Here is a 23931-nt window from a genome sequence, read left to right on the forward strand (position 1 = left end):
CAGACTTAGTTTTTTTAGATACATTTTATTATAATGTTTGAAACATCTTATGATACGAGTTCTTCTTCTTAAGAAATCAAAAGCAATGTTTCATCATCTCACTTTTCAGAGAGAAAAATATGGTGAGAGATGGGATGTTAATGTTAAATCGCTGTGTGCCCCTTTAAGAGCGCACAAGAGTTATGGGCTAGGCCAGGGTTTCCTGAACTCGTTTGCTTTTTTCCCTAGCACATCACAGCTGATTCAAATAACCAAAGCTTGATGAAGAGTTGGTTATTTGAATCAGCTGTCTAGTGCTAGGAAAAAAAACAAAATGTGGCCCCAGGACCGTGTTTGGGAAACCCTGGAGTTGCCCATCCCTGCATGAGACGATGGCGAAGTGATGCATTGACTTTATTAAAACACTAGGTGGAACCTTAAACAAAAATAAAATCCTGTTTTTTGTCAAACCATTGCAAGGAAAAGAGTGTTGTATTTGACTAAGACTGAAGGGGTAGTCTACTTTATAGTGATGGGCATTCCGAGTCTTTTTGGTGAGCCGGATCATTTTGCCTCGTTCAACTAAAAGAGCTCTTCATTTGCCTCTCAAATAGCTCATCATTTTGTAGTGCTTAAACATTTACATAAAACCATACAAAAGAGCACATCTGTAATGTAAAGCATAGCCTTTTACCTGCCATTATGTCACAATGTGACATGCAACTTAAAGTACATTTTTATCTGACCAAATTAATAGATGGCCTGCAAAGAAAATGAAGATATTTTTTGTTACGCAGTGTGTGGACCAGAATGATGCTCTCTTCTCACTACTTATTGTTCCTGCAGTGAGGAATCTCCAGAGATTTTTTTTAGAACTTATCTACAGATAATTGTTGTTGGCAGCTGAAAAAGCAGTGGTAACAGTAGGCTAGACAAATCTGGGAGACAAAGAAATGGCTCTTCCACGGATGCGATTCGACGTTCACCAAAAAGAGCCGTTCGTTCGCGAATGACCCACTGTCACTACTACTGTACTGTACAACATCAAGAAGCTCAATAGGTGTGCAGTGTAGTGGGTATTTCAATAATGTCACGTACAATAGAAGTTTAAGAATTTGTGAAATACTGTACAGTAGGCCTACTGGCAATATGCTGTCCAATATTTCTAAGAGAAATGATACTGTGATTTCTGGAGCACTTCTGAGAAGGGGATGTATTGGGGTGTCTACTGAAGTCTAGTCACCCTTCATTCCCCATTGCTTTCTACCAAAACTCTTTCTCTGACTGTGTACCCTAAGACTGACCTTGTACCTACAGTACAAGTCAAAAGTTTGGACACACCTACTCATTCAAGGGTTTTTCTTTATTTTGATTATTTTCTACATTGTAGAATAATAGTGAAGACATCAAATATAAAATAACATCTTTGGGTTACTACATGATACTATATGTGTTATTTCATAGTTTTAATGTCTTCACTATTATTATACAATGTAGAAAATAGTAAAAATAAAGAAAAACCCTTTAATGAGTAGGTGTGCCCAAACTTTTGACTGGTACTGCATATAAATCAAACATTTTTGTAAATAAAAACACAAAACAAACCAAACATACACACAGTTAGAAACTATAGTCCATGATCAAATTATGTATTTACCTGTCTATGGTTCAAGCAGGTGGGAAGGTGTTGTCATAGTAGACCATTTGAAAACAGTTACTATCAACTATGTTAAACTAATGAATAATGACTTACTTCGTTGTCTGAAGCATTTTGTCACCCTAAACATCACAGATTTTATTTCCCTTTTGAAAAATGACATTTTGATTTGAGGACAGTTGTTCATAGACACAGAGGGTTAAATCGTTTGGAGAGTGAAGCATTTCATTCCCTCCTTGCGGAGTTCCCCAGCAGGAAAAGACTAATAAGGACCTGCAGAACGTCACACAGAGTAACAATACACCCTCTTTAAAAGGCAGGGCATCCTCTACTGCAGACTGAAGACCATTCGATCAGTCAAGATGGAGCCCTCACTGGAGTCCTCCTCTCCTTTCCTGCTACAGACTTTATGGGACAAGATAAGAGCACAAGAAGACTTTCTCCGCTCTCCCTTGTTCCCTGTCCTGTTCTCCATGACACTCTATCTGAGCTGCTGCCTGCCTTACCTGTGCCTGGACACCCTGTCCTCCAGAGTAGCCCTGGTGCACCGCTACAAGATTCAGTCACAGAGCAGGGTGACCTGGGCAATGGCATGGAGCTGCCTGGCTACCTCCCTGCACACCCACGCTGTGTTCATTTTCCCCCTCAGTGTTCTGCACTGGTACTGGAGACCAGTGGTCCTCCCTGCCCAAGCCCCTGGGGCTCTTCGTGTGGCCTGGGACGTGTTAGCCTGTCTCCTCCTCTTTGACCTGCAGTACTTTGTGTGGCATGTGCTGCACCACAAGGTGCCCTGGCTCTACCGGACTTTCCATAAGGTGCACCACCGCTACACAGCCACCTTCGCCCTGACCACAGAGCACTCTGGGATCTGGGAGACCCTGAGTCTGGGCTTGTTTGCTGCAGTGAACCCTAACCTGCTGGGCTGCCACCCGCTCACCAAGATGTTCTTCTTCACCCTGAACATCTGGCTGTCTGTGGAGGACCACTCAGGTTATGACCTGCCCTGGGCCCCTCACAGACTGGTACCCTTTGGGCTCTATGGCGGATCTCCGCACCACGACCTCCACCATCTCAAGTTCATGGTCAACTACGCACCCTACTTCACACACTGGGACAGGCTGTTCGGCACGCTGCTGCATACAGACAAACCAGACACGTATGATGTCGATGTGTTGGATGCTTCAAAAAGATGTGATACAGCATCAAGTGGTGTGACTGATGTAAGCCATGCACCAGTGTATGAGGCTACACAAAGCTGTGTGAAAGACTATGAGGTACAGTTCAGAGGAAAATGAGGAGGACCTTTTCTCTGACCCCACAGGGACCAAATCAGAAATGTATATAGTGTTTGTTTTTAAAAAGTGCAATACTGTGAAGAAAAAAATTGAGAATCATGTGACCAATGGACTATTACTGTAGCTGCTTCTTTACAATGAATATACAGTGTGTGAAAGTCATTTTACATTTTAGTAATTTAGCAGACGCTCTTATCCAGAGCGACTTACATATTTGTATTTATTTTTTCGTACTGGCCCCCCGTGGGAATCGAACTCACAACCCTGGCATTGCAAAAACCATGCTGGCGTTGCAAACACCATGCTCTACCAACTGAGCCACAGGGAAGACATCTCATGTATGGGTGATTCTGCAACTTTGGGCACTTTGGCCGTGCAAACTTTCAGAAATGAAAACTTATTCAAACACCATTTTACCAGTATTGTACTTGTCTTTGATTTGTCTAGAAACTATATCTGATAATGGCTGCGATCGCACTATTCAGGAATTTATATATTTTTGTCCCTTTTCCCAGACAGCCATAGACAAATGTCATTTCCATCACGTCATTAAACATCCATTTTTGTTGAAAATCAAATATCATACAATTGATTTATAACAAAGTTCTTATACATTTGTACATGAACTTGTATTGAATATTATTTTAAGTGATTTTTAAGGTTTTCCTAATATTAATAATTCAACACGATGCCTGAATGTTTAAACTTGCCTTGGTGACAGCTGAAAACATTTATTTATCATGAAAAATAAGATATTTCCACCCAACCTTTTTGTGAGATTATGTTAACAACCGTATGATTTCCATATCTAAAACAAATAAATGTATGTAAATTATACATAAAATACTCATTTACCTCAAAAATATGGGTTGTGATGGAAATGACAAGGTGTGGTGTAAATGACATCTATGTAAAAAAAACGTATGAAAACAAAGTGAACTGCCTGGATTTCACTGGTGTATTTACACAGGTACTGTAGTTCTCTGCAAAGTCAATATGCACAATGATCTCCTCTTTCTCTGGATTCTCTTTTAATTCTCTCAGTTTGGAGTATTGGTGTCGAATGTTGTACACGTGTTTCCCCAACTTCTCTTTCAATCCGTTGGAGGTCCTCCAATAGAATCTGCAGTGTGCCACATATCTTTTCTTTTACTGTCAAATGTACAGTGAACTTCTCCATGTTTCCCTCTTTGTTTTTCTTCTCTCTCTTTTCATCTTTGTTTTTCCACTCAAACCACCATGTCTGCTCACCAGCATCAAAGTCAGATATTTTAAGCGCTTTATCTTGGCAAAGGGATCACTCTCTACACCCGCACTCCTTCTTCAGGTTCTCACAGCACAAAGACTCATTAACTTTCTCAATGTTGCTGCAGCTGATCACTTTGTGATGCTGTAGTTTGTCCGTCATGAACTGGAGGTTGACGTGGGTTTTGCAGAGACGTGTCCCTATCTTGGACTGCTGGCTTGACAACCCAAAAATGATGTCTTTTGCAGAATTCACAGTAGGAAATTTGAATTTCTGAATATTCCCTCTTAAACTTCTGATAAAGGTTCTGAATTGTGCCATTCAAGAAGCGCTTCTGCTTTTCTTCTTGTTCCTCGCTAGTGTGTCCTTTTTCCCTGTTGTTGCTCTGCTGTTATCATCATGGTCATAGAATCTTGTGATTTTCTCTTCTGTGACTGTGCTAATTCGGTTACACAAATTTTTCCTGGAGTATTGAATAATTGATGGCCTCTTTTCATTGGCCCTCATTGCTTTTGCTGAAAAGCTAAATTCTCTGTTTGCGGCTTTGACCAGGCCATACTTTCTCAGGATGTTGCCTCTGAGCATTTTTGTAGCAACTTGTTTATCCTTGGCACTGCAATTTTTTTAATACTTTTGTTTTAACTCTGAAATGATGGCATTTTGAAACAATACAATCCTTCTCAATGTCACGCGTCATAAGGGACAGACCAAGGTGCAGCAGGTAAAGTGCTCATCTTCTTAATTTATTAGAAAAAACACTTAAACAAAAGAAACAAACGACGAAACAGTCCCATAAGGTGCACAGACTATACAGGAAATAACCACCTACAAAACAAAAGTGAAACAAACCTCAACTAATTATGGCTTCAAATTAGAGACAACGACAGCCAGTTGCCTATATTTGCAGGTTCTTTGTTCTCGCTTTGTAAGCTCAGAGATAGATTTCACTTCTCCCTTCTTTTTTTTCTTCCAGTATCTCTCCCTGTCTTTATGCAGATGTTCCTGGTATCATATAGGACCTTTTTTTTGTTGGTTTCTATATGTCTGTGACCTCTGTGCTGTTTTATGTGGCATCTTCAAAAAATAAAGACAAATACTACTTAGTTTTCAACTTGTGCACACCTTGTAGCATTTTCTAGATTTAATTCATTTAAAACATGATTAAATAAGCCTAAAGTAAAAAAAAAAGGAAAGTAAAATTGAATAAGATAATGTATTTGTGTCATTTCCACCACTTTCTGTCATTTCCACCACACTTAAGTTTGTGATGGAAATGATTGGGATGGAAATTACACTTCTACAGTTTCTGGAGAGAATTGACAGACTGCTTAGCATGCTTTGGTTAGTATTACAGCTAACATATCATTTACACTAAATACATAAAATATTTAAAAAATATATAAAGTTCTACCACAAATTAAAGAAATGATAGCCTGTCTGGAAATGACTGACAATTAAAATATTCTCTAGACAAGCAATATTTACCTCGATTTTTCTTCAACTTCTGGACATCACATCTGGAACAACTGTCCACTGCAGCCATGTGCTTCAGTGTCACAATATGTTTCCATGGTAACTAAATTAACATTCTCTTGAAAAAGCTTTATTAATGAGGAATTTGTCCTCAGTGGTGGAAATGACACCACTCCCAAAGGACAGGTATATTTCTTGTGTAAAAAACAATATAAAGGGCATACTCACAATACATATTGATATAGATTTTATTTAATTGACTCTTTCTGTAGTACATAACATTATATAATGTGTAATTATTCATGTTTTCTCATAGAAAAACATAGTAGAAGCTTAAAAGTCTGAGTTAGGGACAAGGGCAAAATAGTGAAATTGAGGTATACAATGCATCTGAAAAGTAGCTAGAATACTTGATAGAGAGGTTGTCACAGGTGTCAAAAGGAGTAGACCAAGGTGCAGCGTGGAATATGTTCATCTTGTAATTTAATGAAAGAAATGAACACTTTACAAATTAAACAAAAAATGACAGCAGACAGTTCCGTCAGGTATTTACTACTAAACGGAAAACAACTACCCACAGAAAACAAAGGAAAAACAGGCTGCCTAAGTATGGCTTCCAATCAGAGACAACGATAGACTCTGATTGGAAACCATACCCGGCCAAAACATAGAAAACAAAACATAGAATGCCCACCCACCTATCACACCCTGGCCTAGCTAAACAGAGAAAACACAGCTCTCCTAGGTCAGAGGGTGACAGAGGTGTTTAAAAAAGTATGGGGTGATTCCAGTGTGAACTTACCATACAAATATTTGTATTTGTTTTATTTTTTATAAAATCCCCAAAATTGACCCGAGGACATAGAAGTAGTTGCATAATCACCCATATATATTTTATAAAAAATAAAACAAATACAAATATTTGTATGTTAAGTTCACACTGGAATCACCCGAAACTTACATTTTTAGACATCTTTGCAGGAAAATACCTTTTTTTTGTCTTAAAGGGGCAGTGTTGTATCTTGAGACAGGCTTGAATAAGCTAAGTAGCCAATAGGCAGACGGTAGCATAATTTGTCTGATTCTCTGTAATAATAATGTATTTTATTTTATGTGGATTCTTGCATCAACATTTTCATCAACATTTTCAGTCAACTCCTTGTCTGAAGGAGAAGTGGATAAACAGGTTAATATCAAGCCCTGCATGTTTTTTCCCCAAATGTCTCATGGAATATAGACCTACATTGAATACTACACATTGGCTGCTATTGTAGACTGAATGATTGAACAGCTATTTCTATGTTAAGATGTTATGGGGTGCATTTTCTCCATTGTTTTTGATGGTAGGTCACTCTGGTAGGCCAACATCATGATCAAATAGCCACAGTAGCCTTCTTGGCCACTTTTAAAACTGTTACTTACAGCCTCAGAGTTTACAGTAAAAGTTTGCTGGTAGTTGCACAGAATTTTCTCAACGTTCAGGTTTGCTCTCAGCAGACATGAAATTAGCTCAGTGACGAAAAACATTTGAGAGAACATTGGTGGTGGGTGCTGAGGAGTATATTTGTCTATAATAAAGCACTTTTGGCTGGGCTTAGCTCCCCAGTACATTTGACATTTTTTACATTTTAGCCATTTAGCAGACGCTCTTATCCAGAGCGACTTACAGTAGTGAATACATACATTTCATTTCAAGTGCGTGGGCCTATGCCCTCCCAGACCTACCCAATTTCCTTATATGAAAGGTAACTCAGTAAAATCGTTGGAAAATACAGTATGTGTATGTATACTGCTCAAAAAAATAAAGGGAACACTAAAATAGCACATCCTAGATCTGAATGAATGAAATAATTTTTTCTTTACATAGTTGAATGTGCTGACAACAAAATCACACAAAAATAATCAATGGAAATCCAATTTATCAACCCATGGAGGTTTGGATTTGGAGTCACACTCAAAATGAAAGTGGAAAACCACACTACAGGCTGATCCAACTTTGATGTAATGTCCTTAAAACAAGTCAAAATGAGGCTCAGTAGTGTGTGTGGCCTCCACGTGCCTGTATGACCTCCCTACAACGCCTGGGCATGCTCCTGATGAGGTGGCGGATGGTCTCCTGAGGGATCTTCTCCCAGACCTGGACTAAAGCATCCGCCAACTCCTGGACAGTCTGTGGTGCAATGTGGCGTTGGTGGATGGAGCGAGACATGATGTCCCAGATGTGCTCAATTGGATTCAGGTCTGGGGAACGGGCGGGCCAGTCCATAGCATCAATGCCTTCCTCTTGCAGGAACTGCTGACACACTCCAGCCACATGAGGTCTAGCATTGTCTTGCATTAGGAGGAACCCAGGGCCAACCGCACCAGCATATGGTCTCACAAGGGGTCTGAGGATCTCATCTCGGTACCTAATGGCAGTCAGGCTACCTCTGGCGAGCACATGGAGGGCTGTGCGGCCCCCCAAAGAAATGCCACCCCACACCATGACTGACCCACCGCCAAACCGGTCATGCTGGAGGATGTTGCAGGCAGCAGAAAGTTCTCCACGGCGTCTCCAGACTCTGTCACATCTCTCACGTGCTCAGGGTGAACTTGCTTTCATCTGTGAAGAGCACAGGGCGCCAGTGGCAAATTTGCCAATCTTGGTGTTCTCTGGCAAATGCCAAACGTCCTGCACGGTGTTGGGCTGTAAGCACAACCCCCACCTGTGGACGTCGGGCCCTCATACCACCTTCATGGAGTTTGAGCAGACACATACACATTTGTGGCCTGCTGGAGGTCATTTTGCAGGGCTCTGGCAGTGCTCCTCCTGCTCCTAAGGTAGCGGTCCTGCTGCTGGGTTGTTGCCCTCCTACAGCCTCCTCCACGTCTCCTGATGTACTGGCCTGTCTCCTGGTAGCGCCTCCATGCTCTGGACACTACGCTGACAGACACAGCAAACCTTCTTGCCACAGCTCGCATTGATGTGCCATCCTGGATGAGCTGCACTACCTGAGCCATTTGTGTGGGTTGTAGACTTCGTCTCATGCTACCACTAGAGTGAAAGCACCGCCAGCATTCAAAAGTGACCAAAACATCAGCCAGGAAGCATAGGAACTGAGAAGTGGTCTGTGGTCCCCACCTGCAGAACCACTCCTTTATTGGGGGTGTCTTGCTAATTGCCTATAATTTCCACCTGTTGTCTATTCCATTTGCACAACAGCATGTGAAATTAATTGTCAGTCAGTGTTGCTTCCTAAGTGGACAGTTTGATTTCACAGAAATGTGATTGACTTGGAGTTACATTGTGTTGTTTAAGTGTTCCCTTTATTTTTTTGAGCAGTGTATATATATATGTGTGTGTGTGTGTATATACAGTACCTGTCAAAAGTTTGGACATACCTACTAATTCAAGGGTTTTTCTTTATTTTTACTATTTTCTACATTGTAGAATAATAGTGAAGACAAACTATGAAATAGCACATATGGAATCATGTAGTAACCAAAAACAAGTGTTAAACAAATCAAAATATATTTTATTTTTGAGATTCTTCAAAGTAGCCACCCTTTGCCTTGACAGCTTTGCACACTCTTGACATGAGGTGGTCACCTGGAATGCATTTAAATTAACAGGTGTCACTGGTTAAAAGTTCATTTGTGGAATTTCTTTCCTTCTTAATGCGTTTGAGCCAATCAGTTGTGTTGTGACAAGGTAGGGGTGGTACAGATGATTGCCCTATTTGGTAAAAGACCAAATCCATATTATGGCAAGAACAGCTCACATAAGCAAAGAGAAATGACAGTCCATCTTTACTTTAAGAGATGAAGGTCAGTCAATATGGACAATTTCAAAAACGTTGAACGTTTCTTCAAGTGCAGTTGCAAAAAACAATCAAGCTCTGTGATAAAACTGGCTCTCATGATGACCGCCAAAGGAAATGTCATGGTTGTCATACGGATTAGACCAAGGTGCAGCGGGAGTGTGTATACTCATCTTCTTTTAATTAGGCAGAAAGGAAAAACCAAAACGTATACAAAAACAACGGCGCAACAGTCCTGTAAGGCAACTAGGCTATACAAAGAACTACCTACAAGACCTTCAATTAGAAGCAACGAGGAGCAGCTGCTTCCAACTGAAGGTCAACCCCATTAACTAAACAAAGAAATAGAAAGACTAGAACTAACATAGAAATAAACTAACAAGTACATAGCCCAACAAACCCCGAAACACTCTAAACAAACACCCCCTGCCACGTCCTGACCAAACTACAATAACAAAATACCCCTTTACTGATCAGGACGTGACAGAAATGGAACACCCAGGGTTACCTTTGATGCAGAGAATAAGTTCATTAGAGTTACCAGCAATAATATTTTGCTTAGATTTTTATTCTAAATAAAACACAAACATGAAAAACTATGTGTGTACATCTTTAAACCAGAAGTCAAACTGTTAAGGAGAGCACACTGAGTAGAGTAGATTTATGACCAGTATTTCCTGACCAGTATTTCCTGTTTTAAGACCGAATGGAAAACTCACTGGAAAACTCACTGAAATTGTACCTCCCTTCCAACAGATCAGTACTGTCACAGGTGTCATATTGAATAGACCAAGGTGCAGCATGAATAGTGCTCATTCTTAATTCTTTAATGAGTAACACTTTACAAAAATAACAAATCGACCAACAGTTCTGTCAGGTACAACAACTAAACGGAAAATAACCACCCACAAAACCCAAAGGAAAACAGGCTGCCTAAGTATAGCCTCCAATCAGAGACAACGAAAGACACCTGCCTCTGATTGGAAGCCATACTCGGCCAAACATGGAAAACGAAACATAGAAACACAAAACAACCCGCCTGCCACGCCCTGACCATTCTACTATGGCAAATGACCCTTTTCACTGGTCAGGACGTGACAAGTACATGTCAATGAACTATTGGCAGAGGAACCAAAATTAAAACATTACTTACAATACAACTGTGACACAACATCCTCTGTGCAAAAATATCTTTCAAGACAAAACAACGCATGGAAATAGAGAAATGTGTCACGTCCTGACCAGTAGAAGGGGTTATTTGTTATTGTAGTTTGGTCAGGACGTGGCAGGGGGTATTTGTTTTATGTGGTTCGGGCTGGTTGTGTTTATAGGAGGGTGTTTGATTTATTATTCCGGGGTTTTGGGCACTGTTCTATGTTTATGTATTTCTATGTTTAGTCTAGTCATTTGTATTTTTATGTTTAGTTTATTGGGGGTTGGACTCTCAATTGGAAGCAGGTGTTTTCTAGTTGCCTCTGATTGAGGGTCCTATAAATAGGTATGTGTTTGTATTAGTATTTTGTGGGAGATTGTGCTGTGTATAGCTTTGTGCCTTACCGGCCTGTTATTCGTCGTGGTTTGTTCTGGTTTACCTTCTTTGTCCAATTAATAAAAGATGAGTGCACATATTCCTGCTGCGTTTTGGTCCACTCTACCCTACGACAACCGTGACAAAATGTGTCTCATTATATCTTGTCAGGTTCTATGTAGTACGGTGCCACAGTGTTTTTCTTCTCACTTGGGCATTGGAGAATTGCGAAAGCAAACTGAGGTATGTGAATATTATGGGAGCAGGATGGGTTTTGGGATGTTAAATGCATATGAATCCATCAATGCAAAACTTAGTCACATCCACAACTGGTTCATTTTGGGCATAAAGTGAACTGTACCAGTCCCAGCGAAGAAAAACGTGGTTTGTGATTTTCCATTAAAAAAATGCTTTAGATTGAACTTTCATGAGTATGTTTAGTGCTAATCAAATCACAGCAAATCAATGTTATTGGATGCTAACACATATTTGCATAATGCATGTTGATGTATTCAGTAAGACTGGCTGAGACAGAGTGGCTAATGGTAAAGGGACAATGACCCTCAACACTCTTGTTCACTAACCTGACATCCATATCCTGTACCTGCTACTCCCTGTTCCTCTCGCTCAGTTTCCTTTTCTTTTCATCCCCCATCTCTCTCTCGCACACAACTTCTCTCGTTGGCTTCTGATATTTTATTTAGTTATTGTCATGATCTCATACTGTTGGTAGCTAGGAACCATTGCCCAGTGTATGCTCCTAAATATCCTGAAAACTTTCCCTGCCTTTCCCACTGATGACAACATTACAAATCACTGAAATTAACATCAGATGTTCATCAGATGTTTTAAAGACCAAGACCAACACCATTAGATGCCAGAGACAGTGAAATATGTTTTTCATAGAATAAACTCCTCTGGCTGAATAAAATAAAGTGTTTTTTGAAAGTGACAAATTTTTCCAAAGATAAAGCACTATCATGTATCCTAATTACACTGTAATATAGCTGTACATATAATATACAGTTATATGGGCTAATAAACACCTTTTCCTTAAACTAATTTCACTGTGTTGCACCGAGATAAACAACTCAGGGTGACTTACACTTTCACTATTTCTTGAGTGGACTATGATATGCTTCATACCATGACATATTAGAAGCAGGGTTGGAGTCAATTCCAGTAAATTCAGGAAGTACTCTAAAATGTAATAATTTTTTGCTGGATTATTTGAAGTGGGTGGTTTGTGTTTGCTCACCTTGAGGTATGAGTATTTTATGGCGAATGTGTCTCTTGATCCTTCCTTACATTGTGCAGTTGGATAGATTCCCATACGATTGAGATTATATTGTGTACCAAGTTTTTACCACTCCAAAGCACGTGACTATCTCACTCTCACAAATCAGCCAGCCGCCCTAAAGTTTTCTCCACATTAATTTCCAATTATGGAGTCTACCAATTCCAGGGGATGTCTATCTCTCCACATGAGGAGAGATGCAAGGAATGAAATACTCTGCACAATAGGCCTACTGTGGTTTTTTCACTGTATAAAACAACAGGCTATTTGGAAAATATAGTCCGCCTTATGTGGTGACCTTTTGCATTAGATCTGGCACATTAGAATGGCACTTTCTTTGTGACTAATTTAATAGTGAGTTTTGGGCATTGTGCTATTTATGTGGGCTTTATTAAAAAATATTATTGAAGACTGCATTGACCACACATGCCACAAAGTCCATGGACCATCGTAAAACTGTGTCCACTTTGGGGTGGCAAAGATTTGATGGTAATACATTGTTCCCCACAAGCACCTGATCAAATTGATATATGACAACTCTCCAAAAAGTAGATTTCTATCTTTTTCACACCTTTTCTTTTTTTGTTATATGGGAGGCTATGCAATAGAACGTTCACAGGCTATTAAAATAATATTGAGACAAGTTGGAATGTTCACATGCTCATTGAAAATGACTGTGTAAAACAACAATGGAACATTCTATCTTAAAAACCATGGTATTTTATCAGGAATCAAGGTAAGACCCAGATACATCGAATTGACAATGGTTTAATATTCCAACAGGGGCAGGCAATATACAGGTCAACGCAGGCAGGGGTCAGTAAACCAGAGGTTGGGCAATGGTACCGGACGGCAGGCATGCTCAGGGTCAGGGTAGGCAGAGGGGTCAAGCAGGCGGGCTCAGAGTCAAGACAGGCAAGGGTCAAAACCAGGAGAGTGAGAAAAGAAAGACTGGGAAAAGCAGGAGCTGAGAACAAAAACTCTGGTTGACCTGACAAACAAGACGAACTGGCAACGGACAGAGAACACAGGTATAAATACACAGGGGATAATGGGGAAGATGGGCGACACCTGGAGGGGGGTGGAGACAATCACAAGGACAGGTGAAACAGATCAGTGTGTGACAGTATTTGGTACATTTTTGCTATCAGATCTAATGATTTACCTAGACTGACTCATTACTGAAACAACAACGTTACAAATAGTAGAACTGTTGGGCATACTGGGAAATAATACACGTTCAAGAGAAAATGACTACCCAGGGGTATGCGCAATGCCATCGGGGGTACACCAAATAAAAATGTGATTCACATTTTCAAACAATCCATTTAGATTTTCCAACGGGGCTATACATTTGGGTGATGTTTTTCTCTCGCCTGAGTAGACTCGTTTCACTGCCAAAAGACTAGTCAAATAATTAACATCCAATCACATTAACCGTTACTCTCTCGCGTATGTCGCCAAACGTAGCTGCTGCTCATTCCGTTTGCTCGAAAATGTATAAATAGTTTTTAAAAAGTAAGGCCCGCGTCCACAGAGACACATACCAGCTCTACTGGTTGTACTGCTACTAGCAGCAGTACTACACCTGCACCTGTCGATGACACAAGTTGTTCTGCTTCCATGAACACATCCAAAGCTAGCATCAGTAATTCTAAATTTGTTTCTAGCCCAGCTAACATGGACACTGACAGTTGTGAATCTGATGTAGCCAAAGAGCTACTGCCCCCTTACCCGGGTAAGCACAGAACAACAGACAGGGACGTTGGACCATTGAAGAAGCGCAAATATGATGAGAAGCACATTGATTTGGGGTTCACTTATATTGGGAGTAGTGCCTTTCCTCAGCCACAGTGTGTTATATGTGCAAAAGTAATATCTCAGAACTCGATGAAACTTTCAATCTTGCGCAGACATTTAGCAACAAAACATGCCAATTTGAAAAATAAGCCACATTAGTTTTTTGAGCGAGAATTAAGACAACTTTCAAGTAGTAAGACATGTATAAAAGCAACAGATACAATTAATAAGAAGGGGCTAGAAGCGTCTGTCACAATTCCCACCGACGGTGGCGCCCCCTCCTGCTCGGGTGGCGCTCGGCGGTCGTCGTCACCGGCCTATTAGCTACTACCGATCCCTTTTTGGTTTTCCCTTTTTTTGGTTTTGGGCACCTGTGGCCAATTAGCTATTAGAGGGGGTATTTAGTTCAGCTGGCCCGTCTGTTGTTTGTGCGGGATTAATTTGTGTTCATTGACGAAGTGTTGTTCGCCGGCTTTACCTGGTCGTCTATTTTGTATTTTATTTCCTATGGTTGGGAACTTTTGTTTATCCTGTGTGATTAAAAACACCACTCCCTGTGTTCGCTGTTTCCTGCGCCTCATTCCTCCTACCCGACTACCGAAGCCGTTACAGCGTCTCATATGGTGATCTACCGAGTGGCTAGGACAGGCAATCCCCATACTATTGTGGAGGATTAAATTCTTCCTGCTGCTGTAGATATGGCTGGGACAATGCTGGGAGAAAAGGCCCCAAAAAAACGATACAGACAATGCCTTGATCAAACAACACTGCTTTACGACGCATCCGTGACATGGCATGTTTTGAAACAATTACTGCTTCACAAACAAGCCAGTCAATTCTATGCGTTACAGCTGGATGAGTCAACAGACGTGGCGGGCCTGGCACAGCTCCTGGTATATGTCCGTTAGGTTTATGGGGGGTCAATTATGGAAGACATCCTCTTCTGCAAACCACTGGAAACCAGGACAACAGGAGAGGATACTTTTAAAATACTGGACACCTTTGTGACATTAAATGGACTTTGGTTGTCAAGATGTGTTGGCATCTATACTGATGGCGTAAAAGCCATGACAGGGAGACATAGTGGAGTGGTAACACGCATGCAAGCAGTTGCTCCCGACGCCACTTGGATACAACCCAACATTGCAGAGTTATGTGCATCCGTTCAAGCACACCCTTCTCATTAACCTGTAGTGAGTTATTCACAATTTTCGATGAACAATTAATGTTTTATATGTAAGATGTCTAAATAAAGAGCAAAAATCTTATTTTTAATAAATGTATTGTAGTGTGTGTGTGTGTGTCAGGCTTACAATGATGGCAAACAAACAACATTTGAGAGAGGAGGTAGGCAGCTGGAGGTTGAATGTTTGAAGGGGTACGGGACCATAAAAAGTTTGGGAAACACTCATCTAGGGTACCATGTGGTAACAGAGCACATCCCAATACTGCCCATTCTCTCCCGATCTACCCTAAAATAATTACATGTATGACCTTTGACCCCACTCCCCAGGTGGGCCCATACAGATGTCATTACCAATGCAATTGTTTCATACCTTCATATGTGTTGTATTATGAAGTTAATAATATCAAATTGCCTTAGTTTCAGAAGATTGTTCCCAGATAATAGACTATTTAATTTAATACCCTCAATCCTGTTGGCCCAACTAACGGCATACCGGTCAAAATATATAATGCTGTGATAACCACATTTAGGTGCACTGGCCCTACTTGACTTTCCATAAAGTGCACCACCGCAACAAATTCGCCCTGACCACAGAGCACTCTGGGATCTGGGAGACCCTGAGTCTGGGCTTGTTTGCTGCAGTGAACCCTAACCTGCTAGGCTGCCACCCGCTTACCAAGATGTTCTTCTTCACCCTGAACATCTGGCTGTCTGTGGAGGACCACTCAGGTTATGACCTGCCCTGGGCCCCTCACAGACTGCTACCCTTTGGGCTCTATGGCGGATCTCCGCACCACGACCTCCACCATCTCAAGTTCATGGTCAACTACGCACCCTACTTCACACACTGGGACAGGCTGTTCGGCACGCTGCTGCATACAGACAAACCAGACACGTATGATGTAGATGTGTTGGATGCTTCAAAAAGATGTGATACAGCATCAAGTGGTGTGACTGATATAAGCCATGCACCAGTGTATGAGGTTACACATAGCTGTGTGAAAGACTATAAGGTTTTATTTTTTTTATTTAAGTCACCTTTATTTAACCAGGTAGGCCAGTTGACAACAAGTTCTCATTTACAAAACCTGTCCAAGATAAAGCAAAGCAGTGCGACAAAAACAACAACACAGAGTTACACATAAACAAACGTACAGTCAATAACACAAAATAAAACAAAAATTTAAAAATCTATGTACAGTGTGTGCAAATGTAGAAGAGTACAATTTAGCATTAATACTGGAGGGATAGTTTTGCAGATGATGATGTGCAAATAAAGATACTGGGGTGCAAAAGAGCAAGAGGGTAAGTAATAATATGGGGATGAGGTAGTCGGGTGTGCTACTTACAGATTGGCTGTGTACAGGCACAGTGATCGGTAAGCTGCTCTGACAGCTGATGCTTAAAGTTAGAGAGGGAGATATAAGAAAACAGCTTCAGAGATTTTTGCAATTCGTTCCAGTCATTGGCAGCAGAGAACTGTAAGGAAAGGCGGCCAAAGGAAGTGTTGGCTTTGGGGATGACCAGTGAAATATACCTGCTAGAGCGCGTGCTACGGGTGGGTGTTGCTATGGTGACCAGTGAGCTGAGTTGCTGCAGGGGGTGCTGAGATGTTGGCCAGGGTAGGGGTAGCCAGGTGGAAAGCATGGCCAGCCGTGGAAAAATGCTTATTGAAATGATCGATTAACGTAGATTTATCGGTGGTGACAGTGTTTCCTATCCTCAGTGCAGTGGGCAGCTGGGAGGAGGTGCTCTTATTCTCCATGGACTTTACAGTGTCCCAAAACTTTTTGGAATTAGTGCTACAGGAAGCAAATTTCTGTTTGAAAAATCTAGCCTTAGCTTTCCTAACTGACTGAGAATATTGGTTCCTGACTTCCCTGAAAATGTGCATATTGCGGGGGCTATTCGATGCTAATGCAGAACGCCACAGGATGTTTTTGTGCTGGTCAAGGGCAGTCAAGTCTGGGGTGAACCAAGGGCTAGTTCAATTTTTTTTGAATGGGGCATGCTTATTTAAGATGGAGAGGAAAGCACTTTTGAAGAACCAGGCATCCTCTACTGACGGGATGAAGTCCATATCCTTCCAGGATACCCGGGCCAGGTCGATTAGAAAGGCCTGATCGGTGAAGTGTTTTAGGGAGCGTTTGACAGGGATGAGGGGTGGTCGTTTGACCGCGGACCCAGTACGCACGCAGTGATCGGTGAGATCCTGGTTGAAGACAGCAGAGGTGTATTTAGAGGGCAGGTTGGTCAGGATGATATCTAAGAGGGTGCCCATGGTTACGGATTTAGGGATGTACCTGGTAGGCTGCTTGATGATTTATCTGAGATTGAGGGCATCTAGCTTAGATTGTAGGGCGGCCGGGGTGTTAAGCATGTCCCAGTTTAGGTCACCTAGCAGCACGAGCTCTGAAGATAGATGGGGGGCGATCAATTCACATATGGTGTCCAGGGCACAACTGGGGGCCGAGGGGGGTCTATAACAATCGGCAACGGTGAAAGACTTGTTTCTGGAAAGGTGGATTTTTAAAAGTAGAAGCTTGAATTGTTTGGGCACAGACCTGGATAATATGACAGAACTCTGCAGGCGATTGCCTTTGGCAGTTCTTGTTAGAATAATTTGTATGTGTTAGAATAATGACTAAATTGTTCCACTCTGTCATTATAGGATAGGGTGAAATGTTTGAGAATTATGGGAAGATAACACCAGGATGTTGGTAGATCTGTTAGGATGGTAATACTTTGATGTTATATCCTTTAGTAGGGATGTAAACAGAGTGAAGTTGTAGAGTAGGTAATAGGAAATCATTAGAGGGTTTCAAACCAAGAGGGTCACAACGGGGGAGGGGAGGTGAAAGCCTTGAAGAATGTGACAACTTTTATTGTTCTTTGTGGTTAGTGAAAAAGTACTGGTTGTTTGAGAAGTGAGTATATTATAACTCAGCTGCAAGGAAAAGGTCAGTAATCTTTATTCATTAGTTTGGGGGTTAAGTTAAAAACTCGCTTAAAAAATGGACTTTGCATTAGTCAAAATAGAGTGGGAAAAGGCTTGATTCTTAAACCAAACGGGATTGAATGGTATCGGGTATACGTCCATATAATCTAACATAGAGAAAGTCTAATTACAAAAGTATCTATGTTAGTGTTGGCGGCACTGGGTAACAGATCATTGAAAGGAGTCGAACGGATACGGACGGGTCAGTAATGACTCGTAGTAGTTAAGGCCATTACTAAAAATAAAATACCCTGTGTTGAAAAAGTATTCAGGAAGAGGTATTAACACCTAAAACCTATGGGACAAAGGAGCATTATGAAAACGTAATATAGAAGGTGAAATATAAAGTAATAACGATTGAAAGTCTATTAGGAGGGAAACCTAAAATAGAGCGTGTGAAATTAGATATTAACTGAGTAAAAAGTCATAAGAAGCGGTAAATTGTATGCGTGTAAGACCTAATAGTCTATTGTCTATGAGTAGAGAGAGATATATTAATCAGTCGCGACACAAAAACGATAATTCGCTCACGTGTGAGACTAATATTCGATAAAAGATCACCTCTATAGATAAGTTTCAAGAAAGTAGGTCAAAGACATAATGGTATGAATATAGATCTCCTATCGAAATACGTTTCAGGGGGGATAGTCGAGATCTTCCGGAGGCACACAAATAGGTCTGACTATTCCGAGAGGGAGGAATTAATGGTTCATTATTTGCGTATGTCAGAGAGGTCAGACCTAATATTCTATCAAAAGTCATAAAAATTATTATTCTGAATTCCTAGGAGGGTAACAACGGGAAGGGTTAACTAATAATAGGTAGTAAAACCTCCAAAGAGGTCCCGGAATTAACCGGGGACGAGAGATATTTGGAATCTGAGAAAAAGGAAGTCGCCAAGAAAGAAGAAGGAAGTAGCCAAGAGTATCTAATGGCCACTCTAGGACAAATAGCCGAGAAGGGTGGAGGTGAGAACAGACAAAGGACCCATAAGAGAGATATAGTAAGTGCTGTAGAGGGAATAGTACACCCAAAGACAGAAATAGAGGGGTTTAGGGGGGACATGGAAGGATTGACCGAATGTTTTAAACTAAATACCGGGGAGCTGGAAAGAGCAGTTAGACAGATAGTGGGAAAAGATTGGGCAGCCGTGAAGGGAGAATGGACACCAGGACAGGGGGACAGAGTGGTTCTACAGTGGGCTGCAGACGGGGATTATCAAGGTAAACTCAATCAGTTATGTAATAATCATAGGGATCATTATGACAGGCATGCTGATTTTTCCAACATCCAGGAATGTAGACAGGGAGACAGTGAGACAGTTAGTCAATCTTTGGAAAGATTAAGGGACGTGTTTAATGCGAATAGTGGACTGATCGAACCTGGCCCTGGGATAGGAGGAGATGGGCCACCAACAGTTAAAAATAGCTTTTTTTAAGCGGTATGAGACCTGACATTTGCCAAGCAATAAAAAAAAACTCTGGTTGGGTGAGGAACAGCTACATTGGCCGAAGTAAAGAGGTATGCGATTCACCATGAACAGAAAGAAGGAGAGCATCTGATAGTAACTCTCGAGATAATCGTAGATAAGCATAAAGGAGGCTTCAAGGAAAAGAAAAGTAAGAAAGAACAGACAGGAGCAGAATATTTGATCGCCACTCTTGGGGAAATTGCAGGAAAGAGCAGGAAAGATTTTAAAGAGAAAGGGGGAAACAGGGAGAGTAGAAAATGGATAGAACTAGACGATAGAAAGTGTTACAATTGCAATAAGACAGGACATTTCGCCCGGGAGTGTAAGGCTCCCTGTAAACATTGTGACCGCGTAGGAAACAACACCAAAATTGCAACCATAAGCATTAGCATTGGTGGTTCAGAGGTGGAATTCACGCCTGCCATGCGCGAGGCCTGGGTTTGTTTCCCAGCCTTTGGACTAAAATCTGGTTTTTTTAATTGCAATTTTAACTATTGGTATGTTTTGCCTGGAAAGATAAGGTTGTTAGTGTTTGTTTAAGATATAAACCAAACGTTTTGATAGCTTGTTTAGTTTAAATTGAAGGACTAATTCATTCAAAATAATAGTGAGGCGAATTCTATGTAGTACGTTGCCTAAATGGTCGGCTGAAATGAAATAAAGGGAATATAGTTGTATTTAAGTATCTGAATCAAAGAAGAGACAGTTACCTGAATCTAATTAATTAAAATAATGAGCGGATAGGTGATTGTGATAGAGTTGTACCCACCGAAATGTGTTTTTTTTTATTCTAAAAGAGTTGAATGAAGTATTTTATAAATTTGCCATTTAGCAGACACTCTTATCCCGAGCGACTTACAGTAGTGAATGCATACATTTCATAATTTTTTTCCCATACTGGTCCCCCGTGGGAATCGAACCCACAACCGTGGCGTTGGAAACACCATGCTCTACCAACTGAGCCACACGGGACCGATTTACATGGTACTTTTAAAGTCTTGGACATTTCATAAGTGTGAAGCCGAAGGAGAAGAGAAAGTTGTAACATATGTTTTAATCTTACGATAGAGGTAAGGTAGAACGTTGTTTGAGTAGGGGTTATATTTTGCCTACTGGAAAGAATAGGTGAGTTAGTCGCGCGCTCTGGGCTATATATTGGCGGTAAGCGATTCAGGTTTGGATAGTTGAATCGTAAAAGTTTTGTGATAGTTTCTGGTTATTGATTCTTGGTTTGATGGTTTAGTAACACTAGTGAATTGAACAGGAAGTTCATGTATTCTAACATTATAATTGGTTTCCATTATGTGGAACAATGTCAGGTCAGTAAAGAGAATTGCAGGTTGAGTTAATTTTATTTTACAGGGACAGTGCACATCAATCACAGTTGTGGGTATCTAATGGCAGGGTATTCCTATCAAACAATTTGAGAGCCTGTTTGCAGACAGACTGAAGGGGTTTTAATGTTGTAAAGCAAGCTTGGGTCAAACTAGTCAAGTAGTATGTTAAATAGGGAAGTTTCATAGATTTGAAGTACAGTATTGTATTCAAGGGTAGCGCATGTTCAATTAAGTACACATAACCATTGAGGAAGTTTAAAATGATTTGAGGGAGTACAGTGGAATTATTATTAGGTTTTGTTTGTAGTTAACTTTTGGGCTTCTGAATCGGTGTAGTATAATGAATGCTGACCAAGTGGTTGTTTTTCTCTGGGAAAAGGAGTGCTTCATTATCTCTCTTTGGAATTTTTCATAGAGCCACGATATCTTAAAGGGGTATACACACATGGACTTTTAGAAGTTTTATTTTCTGAGTTTAATTAAATGTGAATTATTTTGGATAAAGGAATGTTCTGGGAACCTCAGATGCAACATGTAAAAAATGTTGATGGTTTTTCTTGAATTTGTCTAATATAGTAAGAAACACTTCTGTGAAGGGGTGGTATGACTCTTGACCTCTATCATGGCGTTCCTTTGTGGTCTGATCAGCCTCATGGGAGGGCCATTTGGATAGTGAATTTAAGGTCATTTGTGATACTGATTTTAAGGAAATTTGTATAACTGATAATTATGATGGAGTTTAGAGTTCTTAGACATATATGTAATTTAAGCACATGAGACGGCAGTGTAAGAAATTGAACACAACAAGGCTGTGAAATTGATATAATAAGTATTATTATATTTTGTTGTTGAACAAGGTCATTAAGTTAGCAAGAATGAGTTTAATAATGGTAGACTTATTTTAAGTATTTAGGATATATTTTAAGCCTGAAGGAGTAAGAACAAATGACGAAAAGATTTTGGTTGTTCAGCTTCCGGACTTCCGACAGTGGAAAGACTGTCTGCCACAGTGGTTATGAAACATGAGATGTCGGGAGATCAGGCATGTATTCCAATCCTGAACTCCAGGTTATGTCTAGATAGCCTGTGGAATGATTCTGTTGAATGTGGTTGTCACCCCCACAGAAAGCCGAGGCCATAAAATAGATTACTCCCACCTTTGAAGACTTGGTAGAGTTGGGGTGTAATTAGAGAAAGTGATGAATAATGCAATTCTCCAAGGTTTTGGCGAAGAGAGCAGCCCCAGTTGGGAATTCTGCCACAAGAGGAATGGTAACCACTTCTGGTAAACCTATTACACATACTCAGTTGATTTTGAACCTAATAGATGCTGTACTTTTACCAGAAAAGTTAGCTATTTGTAAGTGTGAGGTTCCTATTAAAGAGACGGATAAAGTTAGCAATGGCAACAGAAAGGCAGATGAAGAAGAGAAAAAGACAGGCTTTAAACCACAGACATCTACACAGCAATATTTGAAAGAGGAAGTGAACATAGAAAAAACCCTACTAAAAAGATAGTCAGTCTAGAGCACAAGTAAAGGAGATTTCTAAATGGAAAAAACTAGGAGCGATGAATAAGGATGGTATTTGGTATCAGGGAAATGTACCTATATTACAGTAGGTGTGTCCAAAACCTTGACTGGTACTGTATGTGTCTGTGTGTATATATATATATATATATATATATGTATGTATGTATGTGTGTGTGTGTGTGTGTGTGTGTGTATATATAAATATGTGCATGTGTGTGTGTTGTGTTATTTATATTTTACATGGCACTGTTATTTATTTCACAGATTATACTATATTTAACAATCAATGACTGCCAATCATATTTTACTTACATTTTTTACCAAAATAAAACACAAATATGAAAAGCTATTGCAAATGTATAGTGTGTGTACATCTTTAAACCAGAAATAAAACTGTCAAGGAGAGCACGCTCACTCACCTACTGTAATATAAATACAGTATCAAAGTAAGTACTGTGTAATGACACACAGAACAATGCCGTAAAAATTACTATTAAACTGTAATAAAAAGTAAATGCCACCGTAATCGGAATGAATGACTGAAGGAATGTCTGAGTTTCTTACTGTTGATAATTCCTAAAATTCCCGTATAAATTACAGTTTCCATTACAGTGTATAAACTGCAAGGAGGAAGTGCAGTCACAGATTTAAGACCAGTATTTCCTGACCAGTATTTCCTGTTTCAAGACCGAATGGAAAACTGGCTGAGGACCAGTACATGTGATACATTATTTATAAACTCACTGAAATTATACCTCCCTTCCAACAGATCAGTACATGTTAATGAACTATTGGCAGAGGTACCAAAACAAACATTACTCACAATACAACTGTCATGCAACATCCTCTGTGCAAAAATATCTTTCAAGACAAAACAATGCATGGAAATAGAGAATCATGCCTTGTCAGGTTCTATGTAGTAGGGTGCCAAGGTGTCTGTCATCTCACATGGGCATTGGAGTATTGCGAAAGCAAAAGGAGGTATGTGAATACTATGTGAGCAGTATGGGTTTTGGGATGTTAAATGCACATGAATCCATCAATGCAAAACTAACAGTTACATCCACAACTTTTTCGTTTTGGGCATAACGTGAAATGTACCAGTCCCAGCGAAGAAAAACGTGGTTTGGGATTTTCCATTAAAAAAATGCTTTAGATTGAATGTTCATGAGCCCTTTTAGTGCTAATCAAATCAAATCAAATGTTATTGGTCACATACAGAGTGGCTAATGGTAAAGGAACAAGGACCCTCCACACTCTTGTTCGCCCACCTGACATCCATATCCTGTACCTGCTACTCCCTGTTCCTCTCGTTCAGTTTCCTTTTCTTTT

General features: G+C 40.4%; 1 protein-coding gene and 1 non-coding gene across 2 annotated transcripts; one reads left to right on the forward strand and one right to left on the reverse strand.

Moving 5' to 3' along the window:
- Positions 1-1842: 1842 nt before the first annotated feature.
- Positions 1843-3020, forward strand: LOC115193387 (cholesterol 25-hydroxylase-like protein). Its single transcript, XM_029752105.1, has one exon. The coding sequence runs from the start codon at positions 1999-2001 to the stop codon at positions 2929-2931; it is 933 nt and encodes a 310-aa protein (XP_029607965.1). The 5' UTR covers positions 1843-1998; the 3' UTR covers positions 2932-3020.
- A 17608-nt stretch (positions 3021-20628) lies between these two features.
- Positions 20629-20704, reverse strand: trnag-ucc (transfer RNA glycine (anticodon UCC)). Its single transcript has one exon. It is a non-coding gene; the product is annotated as a tRNA-Gly (tRNA).
- Positions 20705-23931: the final 3227 nt, after the last annotated feature.

This window comes from Salmo trutta, chromosome 5 (assembly GCF_901001165.1).
Source record: "Salmo trutta chromosome 5, fSalTru1.1, whole genome shotgun sequence".
NCBI lineage: Eukaryota > Metazoa > Chordata > Actinopteri > Salmoniformes > Salmonidae > Salmo > Salmo trutta.

Excerpts from the sequence above, each read along its gene's own strand:
- LOC115193387 (XM_029752105.1), top strand. The coding sequence starts at position 1,999 with ATGGAGCCCTCACTGGAGTCCTCCTCTCCTTTCCTGCTACAGACTTTA.